This window comes from Rousettus aegyptiacus, unplaced genomic scaffold (assembly GCF_014176215.1).
Source record: "Rousettus aegyptiacus isolate mRouAeg1 unplaced genomic scaffold, mRouAeg1.p scaffold_m13_p_8, whole genome shotgun sequence".
NCBI lineage: Eukaryota > Metazoa > Chordata > Mammalia > Chiroptera > Pteropodidae > Rousettus > Rousettus aegyptiacus.
Window position 1 is genome coordinate 34,076,193 of NW_023416311.1, and position 14,364 is coordinate 34,090,556.

General features: G+C 41.7%; 1 protein-coding gene across 6 annotated transcripts in view; it reads left to right on the forward strand.

The window, feature by feature from the left end:
- Positions 1 to 12,096, forward strand: part of ZNF608 (zinc finger protein 608) — a 103,253-nt gene extending 91,157 nt beyond the window's left edge. For 5 of the 6 annotated variants that reach the window (XM_016165104.2, XM_016165108.2, XM_016165105.2 and 2 more), the window contains 7 exons: positions 1,041 to 1,128; positions 1,657 to 4,111; positions 5,784 to 6,201; positions 6,789 to 6,961; positions 8,379 to 8,532; positions 10,441 to 10,522; positions 11,100 to 12,096. In XM_016165104.2, coding sequence (XP_016020590.2) covers positions 1,041 to 1,128; positions 1,657 to 4,111; positions 5,784 to 6,201; positions 6,789 to 6,961; positions 8,379 to 8,532; positions 10,441 to 10,522; positions 11,100 to 11,106 — 3,377 coding nt within the window. In that variant the 3' untranslated portion in view covers positions 11,107 to 12,096. Of the gene's footprint in view, positions 1 to 1,040; positions 1,129 to 1,656; positions 4,112 to 5,783; positions 6,202 to 6,788; positions 6,962 to 8,378; positions 8,533 to 10,440; positions 10,527 to 11,099 lie in introns of those variants that run through there. The other variant, XM_036225295.1, reaches the window with a different exon arrangement.
- Positions 12,097 to 14,364: the final 2,268 nt, after the last annotated feature.

A 14,364-nucleotide genomic window follows, 5' to 3' on the forward strand; every position in this document is an offset into this window, starting at 1 on the left:
ATAAAGAGAATGTTATATTTTGTTTCCCTGTGACATTTGGTATACTAAGTGCACTTAAGTTTAGTAATTCACAGATGCAGTGCTAAATTAAATTGTCTGCAAAGCAGTTGGGAAAAAGCAGAATGGCTTGCAGGAAACAAGTGTGCTGGTTCGAGTTTTTTTTTTTTTTTTTCCTAACCCTCTGTGGCAAATGCTTACTAAAGTTGATTCTAAAGATAACCCCAAGAGCAAACCTATTGTGCACATTTATTTTCTTAAGAGGACTATTTTAGGAGGTCTTAATATGGAACAAGAACAAACAGTGAAACAGATACCATACCAAGGCTGATTCTTGTCTCACAAAGCTAGAGAGGGCAGGATTAAGAAAGAGAAATCATAGCTGATTGTCTGTTTGCTATCTGGATTCCAAGCCCTGGTTCCTGCTCTATACCTATTTTGTGCACCCACATAATTTTTTTCTAAATAAAAAGCACCGTTATTTTATGTTGTTGAATTGCAAACAAAACCAATTGCTTTAAGTCACCTTCTGGTTTAAGCACTGGTAACTGGCGCTTAGTTTTTGTTGGCTGCTTGCCAAACGAAAGCAATTATGTGTAATAATAGAAAAATTAAGAGGTGAGTGTTGCTATTTTACAGCAGGACATGGCAAAAACCATTTCCTTCTGTCAGCAGTATCTTGATTACACTCTCACACAAAGCCTTACCCTTTTGTACTGCACACACATCAGTATACACACACACACACACACACACACACACACACACACACACTTTCCTGTGGGTTTTCTTTTGAGGTCACTGAAACCAGAAAGAGGAAGAATGTAAACCACAGCTTTTGAAAGCAAATGAGAATAGAACTTTGCTCGTAAAAATAATAATAATAATAATAGTAGGAGTAGTAGTAGTACTACTACTAGGAGTAGTGGTAGTAATAGTAATAATAATAATAATAATAATTAATAATAATAATAATAACAAAGGGACTGTAAATAGAGTAATTGGTGCTAACCATGGTCCTCTTTCATTCCCTACTCCTGCAGGTGTCCTAGTGGTCAATGTCACGTGGAGGAACAAAACTTACGTAGGGACCCTACTGGACTGCACCAAGCACGACTGGGCCCCTCCCAGGTATGCACCGGGCCTTTTATTTCAGGCTCTGTTTTCTCTCCTCCTTCCTCTCTTTCCCCTCTCCTTCCCCCATCCTCCCTTTGCAAGGAAACTATATAGAGAAATGAATAATACATAAAAGTCTGCCTGTAATTGAAACCAAGCATAAGGGAAATGAGCAATTCAGGGTTGAACACAGTAAAATGCAGATGCCGGATTTCTTTTTTTGCCAGGAGATCTCTACTCCCTGCCCCTTTTCTGTCTTCTTTGTTTTCTTCTTTTCTCAAAATGGGAATTGGAGCGGGATTTGAAGCTGGCTACCTGAGTCGTTTTTCTTTGGTTTTCTGAGGAAGAATATAAGCTGCTGGTAGCCTGTTATTTTGCAGGTGTTGAAACTGTCAGTGGAAAAATGAGGTGTCTTTTCCTTATCTGGGCCCGGCCCTCAAGCTGCTGGGGTGTTGACCGCAGCTTTCTGCATTGTGTGCCTTGTGATTTCGCCTGGCTCCTTTGAAACCTACTCATTTTAATATTTGTTACTTGCTTCCCTAGGTTCTGCGAGTCACCAACAAGTGACCTGGAGATGAGAGGAGGCCGGGGCCGGGGGAAGAGAGCGAGGTCTGCCGCAGCCGCCCCAGGCTCGGAGGCCAGCTTCACAGAGTCCAGAGGGCCGCAGAGCAAGAACAGAGGGGGGGCCAATGGGAAAGGGAGGCGGGGCAGCCTCAATGCCAGCGGGAGAAGGACACCCCCAAATTGTGCCGCTGAGGACATCAAAGCCAGCCCCTCCTCCACCAACAAAAGGAAAAACAAGCCTCCAATGGAGCTAGACCTGAACTCCAGCTCCGAAGACAATAAGCCTGGGAAACGTGTCCGCACAAATTCTAGAAGCACTCCCACCACCCCTCAAGGGAAACCAGAGACTACTTTTTTGGACCAAGGCTGCTCCTCTCCAGTATTAATAGATTGTCCCCACCCAAACTGCAACAAAAAGTACAAGCACATTAATGGCCTGAGGTACCACCAGGCTCATGCACACTTAGACCCAGAAAACAAGCTGGAGTTTGAACCTGACAGTGAAGACAAGATCTCGGACTGCGAGGAGGCACTGAGTAACGTGGCGCTTGAATGCAGCGAGCCAAGCACAAGTGTATCAGCTTATGACCAGGTGAAGGCGCCGGCATCCCCTGGCTCGGGGAACCCCCCTGGGACGCCCAAGGGAAAGAGGGAGCTGATGAGCAATGGCCCAGGTTCTGTTATCGGAACGAAAGCCGGGAAGAATTCTGGCAAAAAGAAGGGCCTTAACAGTGAACTGAGCAATCTCCCAGTCATCTCCAACATGACGGCCACGTTAGACGGTTGCTCAGCAGCAGACGGCAGTTTGGCTGCTGAAATGCCCAAACTGGAAGCAGAAGGGTTAATTGACAAGAAAAACTTGGGAGATAAAGAAAAGGGCAAAAAAGCCAACAATTGCAAAATGGACAAAAACCTCTCCAAACTGAAAACTGCCCGGCCCATTGCTCCTGCCCCAGCCCCCACTCCCCCGCAACTAATCGCTATCCCCACCGCCACCTTTACAAGCACCACCACGGGGACAATACCCGGCCTGCCCTCCCTCACGACGACTGTTGTTCAGGCCACGCCAAAGAGTCCTCCGTTAAAACCCATTCAACCAAAGCCTACAATTATGGGGGAGCCCATCACCGTGAACCCAGCTCTTGTGTCACTCAAAGACAAAAAGAAAAAGGAGAAGCGAAAGCTAAAGGACAAAGAAGGCAAAGAGACAGGAAGCCCTAAAATGGATGCAAAGCTGGGCAAACTGGATGACGCCAAGGGGGCTGGGAAAGATTTATCTGGGCATTTTTTAAAGGACCATCTCAACAAGACGGAAGGGCTGGCTAATGGACTGTCGGAGTCTCAAGAGAGCCGAATGGCCAGTATCAAAGCCGAGGCTGATAAGGTTTACACATTCACGGACAATGCTCCCAGCCCGTCCATAGGGAGCGCCTCGAGAATGGAATGCAACACGTTGGTGAACGGGCAGGCGCCAATGGCCCCACTGCATGTGTTGACACAAAACGGAGCGGAGAGCTCTGCGGCCAAGACGAGCAGCCCCGCCTATTCGGACATATCTGATGCCGCCGATGATGGTGGTTCTGATAGCAGGTCAGAGGGCATGAGGTCCAAAGCCAGTTCCCCGTCAGATATCATGTCCGGTAAGGACGGTGTTGTAAAAGGGCATTCTTCAGCTACAGCACAATCATCTCAAATGAAAGAGTCCCACTCTCCCTATTACCATGGCTACGATCCTTATTATTCTCCAAGTTACATGCACCCCGGGCAGGTCGGCGCCCCTGCCGCTGGGAATGGTGGGAGCATGCAGGGACTGAAGATCAAGAAGGAGTCTGAGGAAGATGCAGAAAAGAAAGACAAGGCAGAGCAGCTAGATGCCAAGAGAGTGGACCATGCTCCCGCCTCCTTACAGCCTCAGCACCAGTCGGTGATCACACAGAGACACCCTGCCCTGGCTCAGTCACTTTATTATGGCCAGTATGCCTACGGGCTCTATATGGACCAGAAGTCTCTGATGGCCACCAGCCCTGCCTACAGACAGCAGTATGAGAAGTACTATGAGGACCAGAGGCTGGCAGAGCAGAAAATGGCCCAAACTGGGAGAGGAGACTGTGAAAGGAAAACTGAGCTCCCCTTGAAAGAGCTGGGCAAGGAGGACAGTAAACAGAAAAACATGCCGTCGGCCACAATCTCAAAAGCTCCCTCTACCCCGGAGCCAAACAAAAACCATTCTAAACTAGGGCCGTCAGTGCCTAATAAAACTGAGGAGACAGGTAAATCGCAGCTTCTCTCCAATCACCAGCAGCAGCTTCAGGCCGACAGCTTCAAAGCTAAGCAGATGGAAAACCACCAACTTATTAAGGAGGCTGTAGAAATGAAATCTGTCATGGACTCTATGAAGCAGACAGGTGTAGACCCAACCTCGAGATTTAAACAAGTAAGATTGTGGAGCGTGGCCCCCACAGGGAGAGAGCAGTCTGAGACGTGTACATGTCTGGGCTTATCTGGTTAGACTTCTCCACAGGAAGTAAACCAAGGAGGGTTCATTAGGGTTGGCTCCTCTTCTCTTGAAAAATATCTTAAAAGGTTCCCTCAGGAGTTGTCGTGCGCATCTAAAATGTACATTGCCCATGATTTCCTTGTCACGTTGTGTAGTAAAAAGAGCTGTGGACATGTGCTTTTCATGTTCCCTGATGCCATTAACAAACTGTGAATCTGACGTGGTCCCTTAGTTTCTTACCGAGTCCAAGGCGAGAGAATTCTGCCACATGGCTGCTGAGTTTCCCGCCGAGTTAACGCTGAGATTCTGAGTCTGATCTCTGAAATATTTGTTCTGCTATGTTTCCAAGTTTCTTTTGATGTTTTTTAGGAATGTTAAGACCAGGTCCATAAACTCGCGTTTCCCACTCATCTTTTTAATACAATTTGGGAGCCAAATGTCTTTCCCATGCATGGTGTCTGAGATGCCTGGATTTCTCTTTTACTCTCTGTGTTAACTGCCCCAAAGTGGGGCTCAGTGCTGATGATCCCTTGTGAGGAGTTGTCGTGCGCTTCTAAAATGTGAGGAGAGAGAAGAGGTCTGGGTGGATGTGCCTCCAGCTGTCATCCTGGAGCCCAGCCTGAGGTCGCGCGTGCAAACACCTGGAAGTCGGTCCCCATGAAACCACACACTTGCGCTAGCACTTTCACGTTTTCGGGCACCCTGATTCACTGCAGTCCCATGAGAGTTAATTCTGGTGTTTCCCAGCACCCCCACCCCCATGTTTAGATATCCCTGGTGAATCAGAGCAATAGAATCCTTTCTTCATGTTCATTTCTGCCCAAAAGTTGGACCTCAGGCCCAACTCCAAATGTTCACTGAGGACCAAAGTACCCAGTGGGTTTATATCATGAATGGGAGGGGAGTCACAAAGACCATTTAGGACCCGAATTTCCCCCTCTGGAGGCCTGAATCAGGCTCTGACTTCACAGGGCGGTATTATAACTCTACAATTTGGAGGCACGTGGTTATAGATGGCTTTGTTTTCTAGTAGAAAAGCCATAATGTGCACTATTAATTTGAAATTTTGTTTTGATAAGATGTTAGCACATAATGAGATGTGAGCTGATGTTAAGCCGCAGCTGTGGGTGAAGAAAACATATTAGGAAACCAAGAGTTTTTCCACCCTAAATGATGTTACTTGTTATAATAATCACTTAAATTTACTATTATTAGCTTGAGTTGGAGTTTTAAACATTCTTTGTACCTATGCAAGGTATTAAAGGAAAATGAGAGATTAAGTATGTGATGTTGAGAAATTAAGGGCCCAGCTGTTAATGCCCAGCGCACCTACCTGTTTAGAGCCCAGCTCCACACCTGGGCAGCAGTGTGACCTGGATGTTACCTGGAGCTTCAAAACCTCTGGTTTTGTCTTCTGTAAAAGTGATCAGTAATAACGCCTGCCTCAGACATTATTTGGTGAGAGATGGTAAAGAGGCCTTTGCCCAGTGCTAGCACATGAATAAACGTTAACTTAGTAGTAGAAGTAATGGTAATAGTTCTGTCATGATGATTAATGAGTCTTTCTTAAAAAGTGAAATTTTAAAACAATTTTTTTTTTTTAAATCAGGATCCAGATTCAAGGACATGGCATCATTACGTATACCAGCCCAAATACCTGGATCAGCAAAAGTCAGAAGACCTTGATAGAGAAAAGAAACTAAAAGAGGATAGTCCCAGGAAAACTCCCAATAAAGAGAGTGGAGTGTCCAGCCTTCCTGTATCATTAACCAGCATTAAAGAGGAGCCCAAAGAGGCCAAGCGTCCTGACTCTCAGTCCATGGAGGAGAACAAGCTGAAAAATGATGATCGAAAGACTCCTGTGAACTGGAAGGACTCCCGAGGAACAAGAGTGGCTGTCTCCTCGCCCATGAGTCAGCACCAGTCCTACATACAGTATTTGCATGCTTATCCTTACCCACAGATGTACGAGCCCAGCCACCCTGCATACCGGGCCGTTTCTCCCGTCCTCATGCACAGTTACCCTGGTACGTGTTATGGGTTCTAACTATGTTAGAGGGAAGAGGCCGTGTTCATATCTTAGCTATTAAAAACTCAGGATAAATTTGACACTTCAGGAGTGACGCTCGTTTTGCTTGTTTTTATGCTACTTAAAGTCCCAAAGATGAAAGTGATTTAATAAAAGATTTTTTTTTTTTTAAGATGAAATGTTAAGAGTCCTCAGCTATTGTTTCCATAGTCTCTGATGGGCTGCTATAGCTGTTAAGACTGACAGATACTTTATTGCCTATGAAAATATTCTAAGCGCTTACTGTCATAATCATTATAGTTACTATTCCTTTCACTTAAGCGGACACATAAATGTATGAAATGGCTGTAAGCTTGATTCTGTTTATAACCACCGTTCATCAGAATGAATTAACTGGGAGAAGAAAATTGGAGAACCTAGATACAGTTTAACGATGATGTAGCCAATTCTTGATGTAATCCCCTATTTTAAGATCTATGACTCTTATCCCAAATTCATGTAATCTAAATGATTTTTTTTCTTTTCTTTTCTTTTTTTTTGAGACGTAGGCCTTAACTTGATGTGGCATTTGTTGTTTGTCTGCAGGGGCCTATCTCTCTCCAGGATTTCATTATCCTGTTTATGGGAAGATGTCAGGGAGAGAAGAGGCAGAGAAAGTCAATACCAGCCCTAGCATCAACACGAAAACAACCACTGAATCTAAAGCACTGGATTTGCTCCAGCAGCATGCCAACCAGTACCGCAGCAAGTCTCCTGCTGTAAGCCTCCCTTTGTTGTGATTTAAAAGTACTGTGTTTTGGGGGAGAAAAGGGAACACACTAGAGAACAGTCTTGAAACATGAATGGTTTTGGAACCCAGCTGTGATTTCCGGATGCTGTTTTATCCTTTTACATAAAGAATGGAATGTTCAAAAGTAAGATGGTTTCCTACATGGGGGGAAAAATTGGTAAAGTGTGTACGGTGGTCACAAGCTTTTCTGTTGCAAAATCTATACCTCGCCTACCCAGGAGGATGCTTGTGAGGTGGACATTTAAATTTATAGGAACCGACTTTTGGTGTGAAATGTTTTTGATGTAACATAGTCTGATGCACTCATAAGTCAGAGTGAGTCACTTGGCTAAGGAGTGGTGGCTGCATCTCCTTTTTTTTTGTTTTTGACTCATTGTTATGTCCCTTGTAACTCTGCCAAAGTAATGCAAGTGTGTGTCTTTGTGAAAGATGGCTCTACCACCGCTCACCAACCCCTGCCCTGCCCCCTGCCCCCTGCCCCCTGCCCCCAAAGACACTACTAGTTCTAGACACTGTTGTGAAGAGGGAGAAAAGAAAGATTGTGGTTGTTCTTGGCAAGAAAGAGGAGTTTGGAACAAATTAAAATATGGGGTCTTTAATGTGGATGAGTCCACCACAGACTCTATATAAAGAAAGTAGAAAAGATGATTTATGAATCTTTTTCTGTGAGTACTCCTTTTAGTGCAAATATCTTTTTCAAGTGAGAAAAAGAACTTTAGGGAAGGGGTGGTTAAGTCCTAGTAGGTAGAAATGTATCAAAAACACACGATCCTTAACAAAATTATGATTAGGGAGAGCTAGAGCTCCGCTGAGTGTTCAAAAATGGAGAGATTCCGTAATGCTTTTGGAGACATAGAGCAGTGATATTCCGTACTTGAAACTGGCATGTGATATTAGGATATGTTCTCAATGGAACAGAATAGATAAAGGTGTTCAAAATTATGAGCTAGGTTCTCCCCCACAAAATGTAGACTAAATAAAAGGGTGATCAGAAAACTTGACCTTAAATCTCATTACAATGACTTCTTTTCCTCGATTTGTAAGTACAAGTTGTTTCTGGGAAGAAACTGGATAGATTCTAAACCTGCAGTTATGAGTGAATAGAGAGAAAGGGCCTCTTATTTCAGACATTTGAGGAAAACTTTGATGTTCCTTTGGGGAGGACCAGTTCTTATAGTGTTGACTTAATCGCAGCTGAAACTTAAGTTTTTTGTTTGTTTTTTTCGAAATGATGTTCATCTAATAAGGAATTTTTAAGTATCTACATGTTTACTTTTTAAAAAAATCATTAACATGTAGCTGAAGGGACAAAGGTGGTTTAGTGCTCCTACTAGTTCTTTTTCAGGGAATTAAGTGGGGACCTCTCTCTCTCTCTTCCGTTGCAGCCCGTGGAGAAGGCTACAGCTGAGCGGGAACGGGAAGCGGAAAGGGAACGGGATCGCCACTCCCCCTTCGGCCAGCGGCACCTGCATACACATCACCACACCCACGTCGGCATGGGGTACCCACTAATCCCTGGTCAATACGACCCTTTCCAAGGTCAGCAGCAATGTCGTTCTTGTGCCTTTGTTCCTTCTGCTTTGGAAGACAGTTGCCAAAACTGTTCTTATGTCTTAAAGTAAAAATATTGAGCTTTGAGTTAACATTAGCTCTGGTGCTGGATTTTTAACACTTACTTCCTAGTATTTCTTGGTGTCACAACTAAGGCTGTTCCTAGTCTTTGTATTCTAGTGAAACACGAAATGGCTACCACTTAATAATTGTCACCTGTTGATGTTATCAGAGGCTTACTGTTATCTTGCAGACTAAGGATGGCGTCCAGGGTCGAGGTCACTGAATATAATAATCAGAAGATCAGATAGCTACTTCAGGAAAATTGTGAAGAAAGGGAGGCATGGTGAGAGGCTTTGGTGACATTACCTGTCCTCGTCCCTGCAGGGCCTTTAAGTTGCTCTTTGCCTGTGGGGTAACAGGGGCAATGCGATCAGGCTCAGCACTTTTCATAACCTAATTCAAGGACTCTTCACAGACCTTCACTGCTGTGACTCTTTCACTGAAGATGGAGAAACATCTTTTGAAAAGCCATAGAATTGACATGAGGGAGCCTTCGGTTTATGTGTTTTAGTTGCGCAGATGTGCCATTTGTCCTAGCTCTGTCACCTCACAGCAGGTAGGCAGAGGCACTGTCACCACCAACAGATGACTTGCTAGGATCTTGCTATCTTAAGTCAGATTTCCATAAAAAAAAAAAAAAAAGAAAAAAGTCACAGTCTCTAGGGCCTTAAACAACAGTAATTGATTTTCTCATCATTTCAAAGGCTGAGAGTCTGAGATCAGAGTGACAATAGGGTCAGTTTCTGTTGAAAGTTCTCTTTCTGGCTTGTGGGCAGCCTTCATCTTGCTATCTGCTCATCTGACCTCGTGTGTGTGCACATGGGGGAAGGAGGACGAGAGAATTACTCTGATGTCTCTTCTTAAAAGGACACAAATCCTGTTGGATCAGGGCCCCACCCTTATGACCTCATTTAATCTTAATTGCTTCCTCATAGGTCCCGTCTCCAAATGCAAGTCACATTATGGGGTTATGACTTTCACACAGGAATTTTGAAAGGACATAGTTCAGTGCACAGCACTTGCCAAGCTGCCACTTACCTTGTACTCTGCTATGTGGATACAATGTATGTTTGAAAGTTCTTCCAAAAGTGGGAAGTGCCATACAGATGTGAAATGGCCATTTTTGTTTATTCAACTCATGGTACATGGTGTCAACTAGTGGTGTTAAAAGAGAACATAAAGGATGTAGAAGGAGAGAGTAATCTTTCCTAGGTCTGCGTTTGTTTCTTCTGTTTTTTTCCAAGATTGTTTTCTATAGAATTAAAGAGAATATTCTTTTAGCAACTTCATGCCATCTGGATTATTACGTCCTCTGACAGTTACCTTTCTCTTGCACAGTAAAAGTTAAGACTGTTTCAAAGTTTGGTTCACCGATTCCTTGTACCTTATGAGATGCATTGTGTTCGATCTCTGGGGAAAATGATAAAGTGATACAAGTTACTATGAAAATATTGCATTTTAAGCAAATAGCATGTCGCTTCTATAATTTGCTGTGACTTTTGATTCCTGTTGTTACCTGGTACCTATTATTTCTGCTGAGCTTCCTATTCAGGAATGCGTGCAAACCATTTAGCCCCATGCAGAGCCAGAGAGATGGAATGCCGAATTCTTTCAGAATAGCTATTAAGAAAACAGCCGAGTATTCGATAAAGGGATAGATACTGGTTACACCACGTGGTTTGTACTCTGTTCTTGCTGCATTAAACATTTCATGTGCGTGATCAGGAAAGGAGAAATTGCTGCTGTTGGGTCTGCAGCCCTTCACCACTGGGCCTGTGTCTACTCTTACCTTTCTGAATGTCACAGAAACCCTACATTTTTTTTCCCCATTAGGCTTGACCTCTGCTGCCCTCGTTGCCTCTCAGCAGGTGGCCGCCCAGGCATCTGCATCAGGAATGTTTCCTGCACAAAGAAGGTAAATACCCACCACATTTTTTAATTAATTTTTTTTTTTTTTAGATAGAAACACCTTAATGGGTGGAAGGAAGCACATACAGGCATTTTAGACCAAAAACATGAGCCCTCAGGGTTTTTTATTATTATAACGAATTTGCTTTTTTGGTACTGTGTTTCCCATGCAGCTTCTAGTCCCTGAATCTCATTTCTGTAGCTGTAATGTAGATTAGTAATTAACTGATCCGTTATTTAAACAGTTGAAAAGTTTCTTAGGCTATGCTCATAGCCCCATTAAAATAGTCACTGACTCCCTTTGAGTTATTGTGTTTAAGAATAAAGTCGCGAATGGAGAAATTTATTTTCATCAAGTATTGTTTGTTCTTTGTCATTTTTAATTATCCTTCCGGTTGTTTTTAAAAGGAAAAGAATTCATTTTTCACAACGTGTATCTTTACCCTTGTGTTCATTCACGTTCTGAGGAGTCGAATTCCATAAATTGAATAGAATTAAAGTAAGCCTGTCAATCTTAGGGTCTTCATATTTTCAGTGTGAAGTGTGGCTAGAATCCTATACTAAGGTTTTCTTTTCTTTTTCAGAGAATAACAAGATTGGAAATGTATGTTGTCATGTGACTGGCTCACATGGGGAAGCGCTTTATACAGACATCAGTTCCATGGTGTTAATTTGAAATGCCTTAATGGCAGGCAAAAACCAGTCATTTCATTTTTGTAAATTACAGATTTTATCACAGAGTAACAAATGTTGCTGTAATTAAACTTCTGTTTTATATATATATACGTATACATATATGTATATATACATATATATATATATATATTCTTTACTTTTTGTATCAGTAACCAGGCTCGCACACACAGGGTCTGCTGCCAAGTTGCAAACCACTCAGAAAAGGAAATAAAAAAAAAAAATGTATTTGTCATGTTGAAAAGTGTTAGCCACAAAAGGCTGCTTACTTTCTTATTCTTTTCCTTTTAAATTGTAAATAAATAATGTTATGTATCATTGTGCCTGAACCTTGCATATCCTTCATATATTTCCCATAAGCCCCTCAGAAAGGCTAACTGTGATGATGACACTTGGTACAATTTAGATGTCTATTTGGTGGCTCCTGTTAAAGATGCATCAGTGTAAAATGTTCCTGTAGTCACTGTTTGTACTTGTGTATTGTGGAAAAAAAATACTTTTGGAAGGCATAGGGTTGCCAGTACCACAAAAACTGTGTTGTACATAATGTAAAGATTAAAATGGGGAAATAATGAGCATCTGTGAATAATGAGGTGTCATTTTTTGATAATCTTGAATGGCAAAAAAACCCAATAGCCTGCATACCAGAGACATCTGTGATTGTTCTATTACTTGAATAGTCCTGCAGTCCTTTTTTTTTTTTTCTTTTTTTAATGTTTACAATTATCCAGTTTTAGAAGAGAGAGACTTTAACGCCATTGCCTGGTTACTTGTTTTATGCTGTAATCTAGTTTATTTTATGTAAAATGTATATTGAATGCTTTCCTTTTTTATACCTGCCTTAAATAATTTGGCAATCAGAATTAAAAAGTTTTTTTTTTTTTATAATGGCTTCTTGTCTGTCTCATGTTATTTCCAGCTGACTGATAGTGATTCTCCTTTTCAAAGAAAGGTTTCCTAATAGTATGGACATCCAATGCATAAGATACAGTATATAGATATTAACTTTCCTAATACACAGGATAACAACCAAATAGTATATTTAATTCATTGGATATATGCATATTTACTGAGTAGTTATTCTAAACATGGAGCATAATATCACTGCAAATAGATAGATACAGGTTTCTTTCATGTAGATGATATTCCAAAAGTGTAAATCTTGTGACATGTGGACAGTAGATAAACCCTGTAAAAAGACCGTCAGCTAGGCCTTTATTTAAATTATTTTATTATACTATTTTATGCCAAATGTACAGAATTGACTGCTGCCTCATTTTCTCCCTCCCTCCCTCCCTTCCTTCCAACAAATACTTGCTGAGCACCTACTTTATCTCAGGCATTGTAAGGTCCTGGGGTACAGCAGTGAGCAAAGCAGACAAAAATTCCTGTCCTCATAGAGTTTGCATTTTCTAGGAGGTGGGGGCAAACATAATAAAATAAATAGTATGCGGAGTACAGGAGGTCCTTGAGTAACGTCTTCATTCAACTTTTCATTGTATCATCGATGCCGTAGGAATTTAAGCCTTACTGAATCAGTTGCCTGTGGTAAAATTGGTTTCTGTATACACTGTTTCGCTTAAGAGTCACTGAATCTATTGACAACGACATTAAGTGAGGACTTACTGTATATCCGATGGTTGGTAAATGCTGTGGAGAAAAATAAAGCATGAGAGTGGGCCTAAGTAACACGTCTGGGACTTTGTAACTGTAAATAGAGTGATCAGGGAGGCCTCACAGAAGGAGCTGAGGAAGCAGTCCACGTACACACATCTGGGGGCAAAGCGTTGGGGTGAGATGGAAAGCAAGAGCAAAAGCCTTAAAGAACAAAAGCCTTCCTGTGTTTGGACTGGTTGATTTCAATGCTTCATTCCAGCTGTAAGTTTTTATGATTTCACTATAATTGCTATTGACAGTTTTATCACTTGGTTTTCTAAAAAGTTCTTTTAAGTTGGCAAAATTTGTCTTGGTATAATTTGCTTCGTTCTCCTACTTTGAGGCCTATGTTTCACAAATGAAGAGAATTTTGCAACCAAGAAGAAATGTTTCCTCTGCTTTTGGAAAACCCACCATGAAGTGTTTGTTCTCTTTGCTGTGTGCCTTACGGTTTAGATCTAGTTCATGTTCTTAATAGATTTCAGTAGGAGGATCTTTTTCCCAAGTGTGTGTGTGTGTGTGTGTGTGTGTGTGTGTGTTTGTTTTCAAATTTCATCCGTGTTGTGTCATTTATGTGTGTGTGTGTGTGTGTATAAATCTTTATAGTGTTTATTGCTACACATTAGAGTATTTCACAGACTTTCATCATTTTTTAAGTCATCAGTTTTTTTTCAGTTCTTAGATCATATCCAGATGTATCCTTGAACACTTGATGTAATTGATCCTATACCAGTTAAACAAATAGGTTTCTTCTGTTTAGAATTTGGTTGAAACTAAAGTATGTCGGTTTTCTACATGCTGTGCCAGTTTTAGAATTGACCGAACAATTCAATTTTCGAAACACAGGAGCAGAACTGAGATCCAATTACACCTTCACCAGCTGAATTAGCGTGTTCCTGTTGGTGGCTAGGCAGTACTGTGGATTCTCGATTTTTCCGCTTTTGGTATTTTAAAAAATCTTGTGGAAGCCAACTTTGCCTTTCAGCTGCAAAATAACCGGATATATGCTTATTATATACCAAGCTTGTAATCACTTCTAGTTAGGTGCCCAAATAGAGAGAGGGTATAAATAGGTGCATCAGACCATGCTTAACCCTGCTACTGTAATAAACGGGGATGCTGATAAATAGAGAGAGATATATATGACCAAAAGTACAATGCCGTCTTCCCCCCAGGCTTTTACTGGAACGTTATCCATGACTGGTTTACATTAATCACTAAATGGAGTTTTGTTTCTTCCCCTTACTGTTATAGTGTTGTTTTTGCTGATGACAACATGAATTGCCAAAGGCCAGAGCTTGTTTATATTATGTGTGCCATTTCTCTAGCTGAGTACATAGTCAGTACTGAATGGTAAATTAAAGATTCCCAAAAGACAAGCATGCTTGGCTCCATTATATTACTATGATGAATCTGCCATTAATACGGTTCTAATTGTTTTACTTTTATAGACATAAAATCAGTCCCCTTAGCGACTAATAATAGGGTTTATTGATTTTA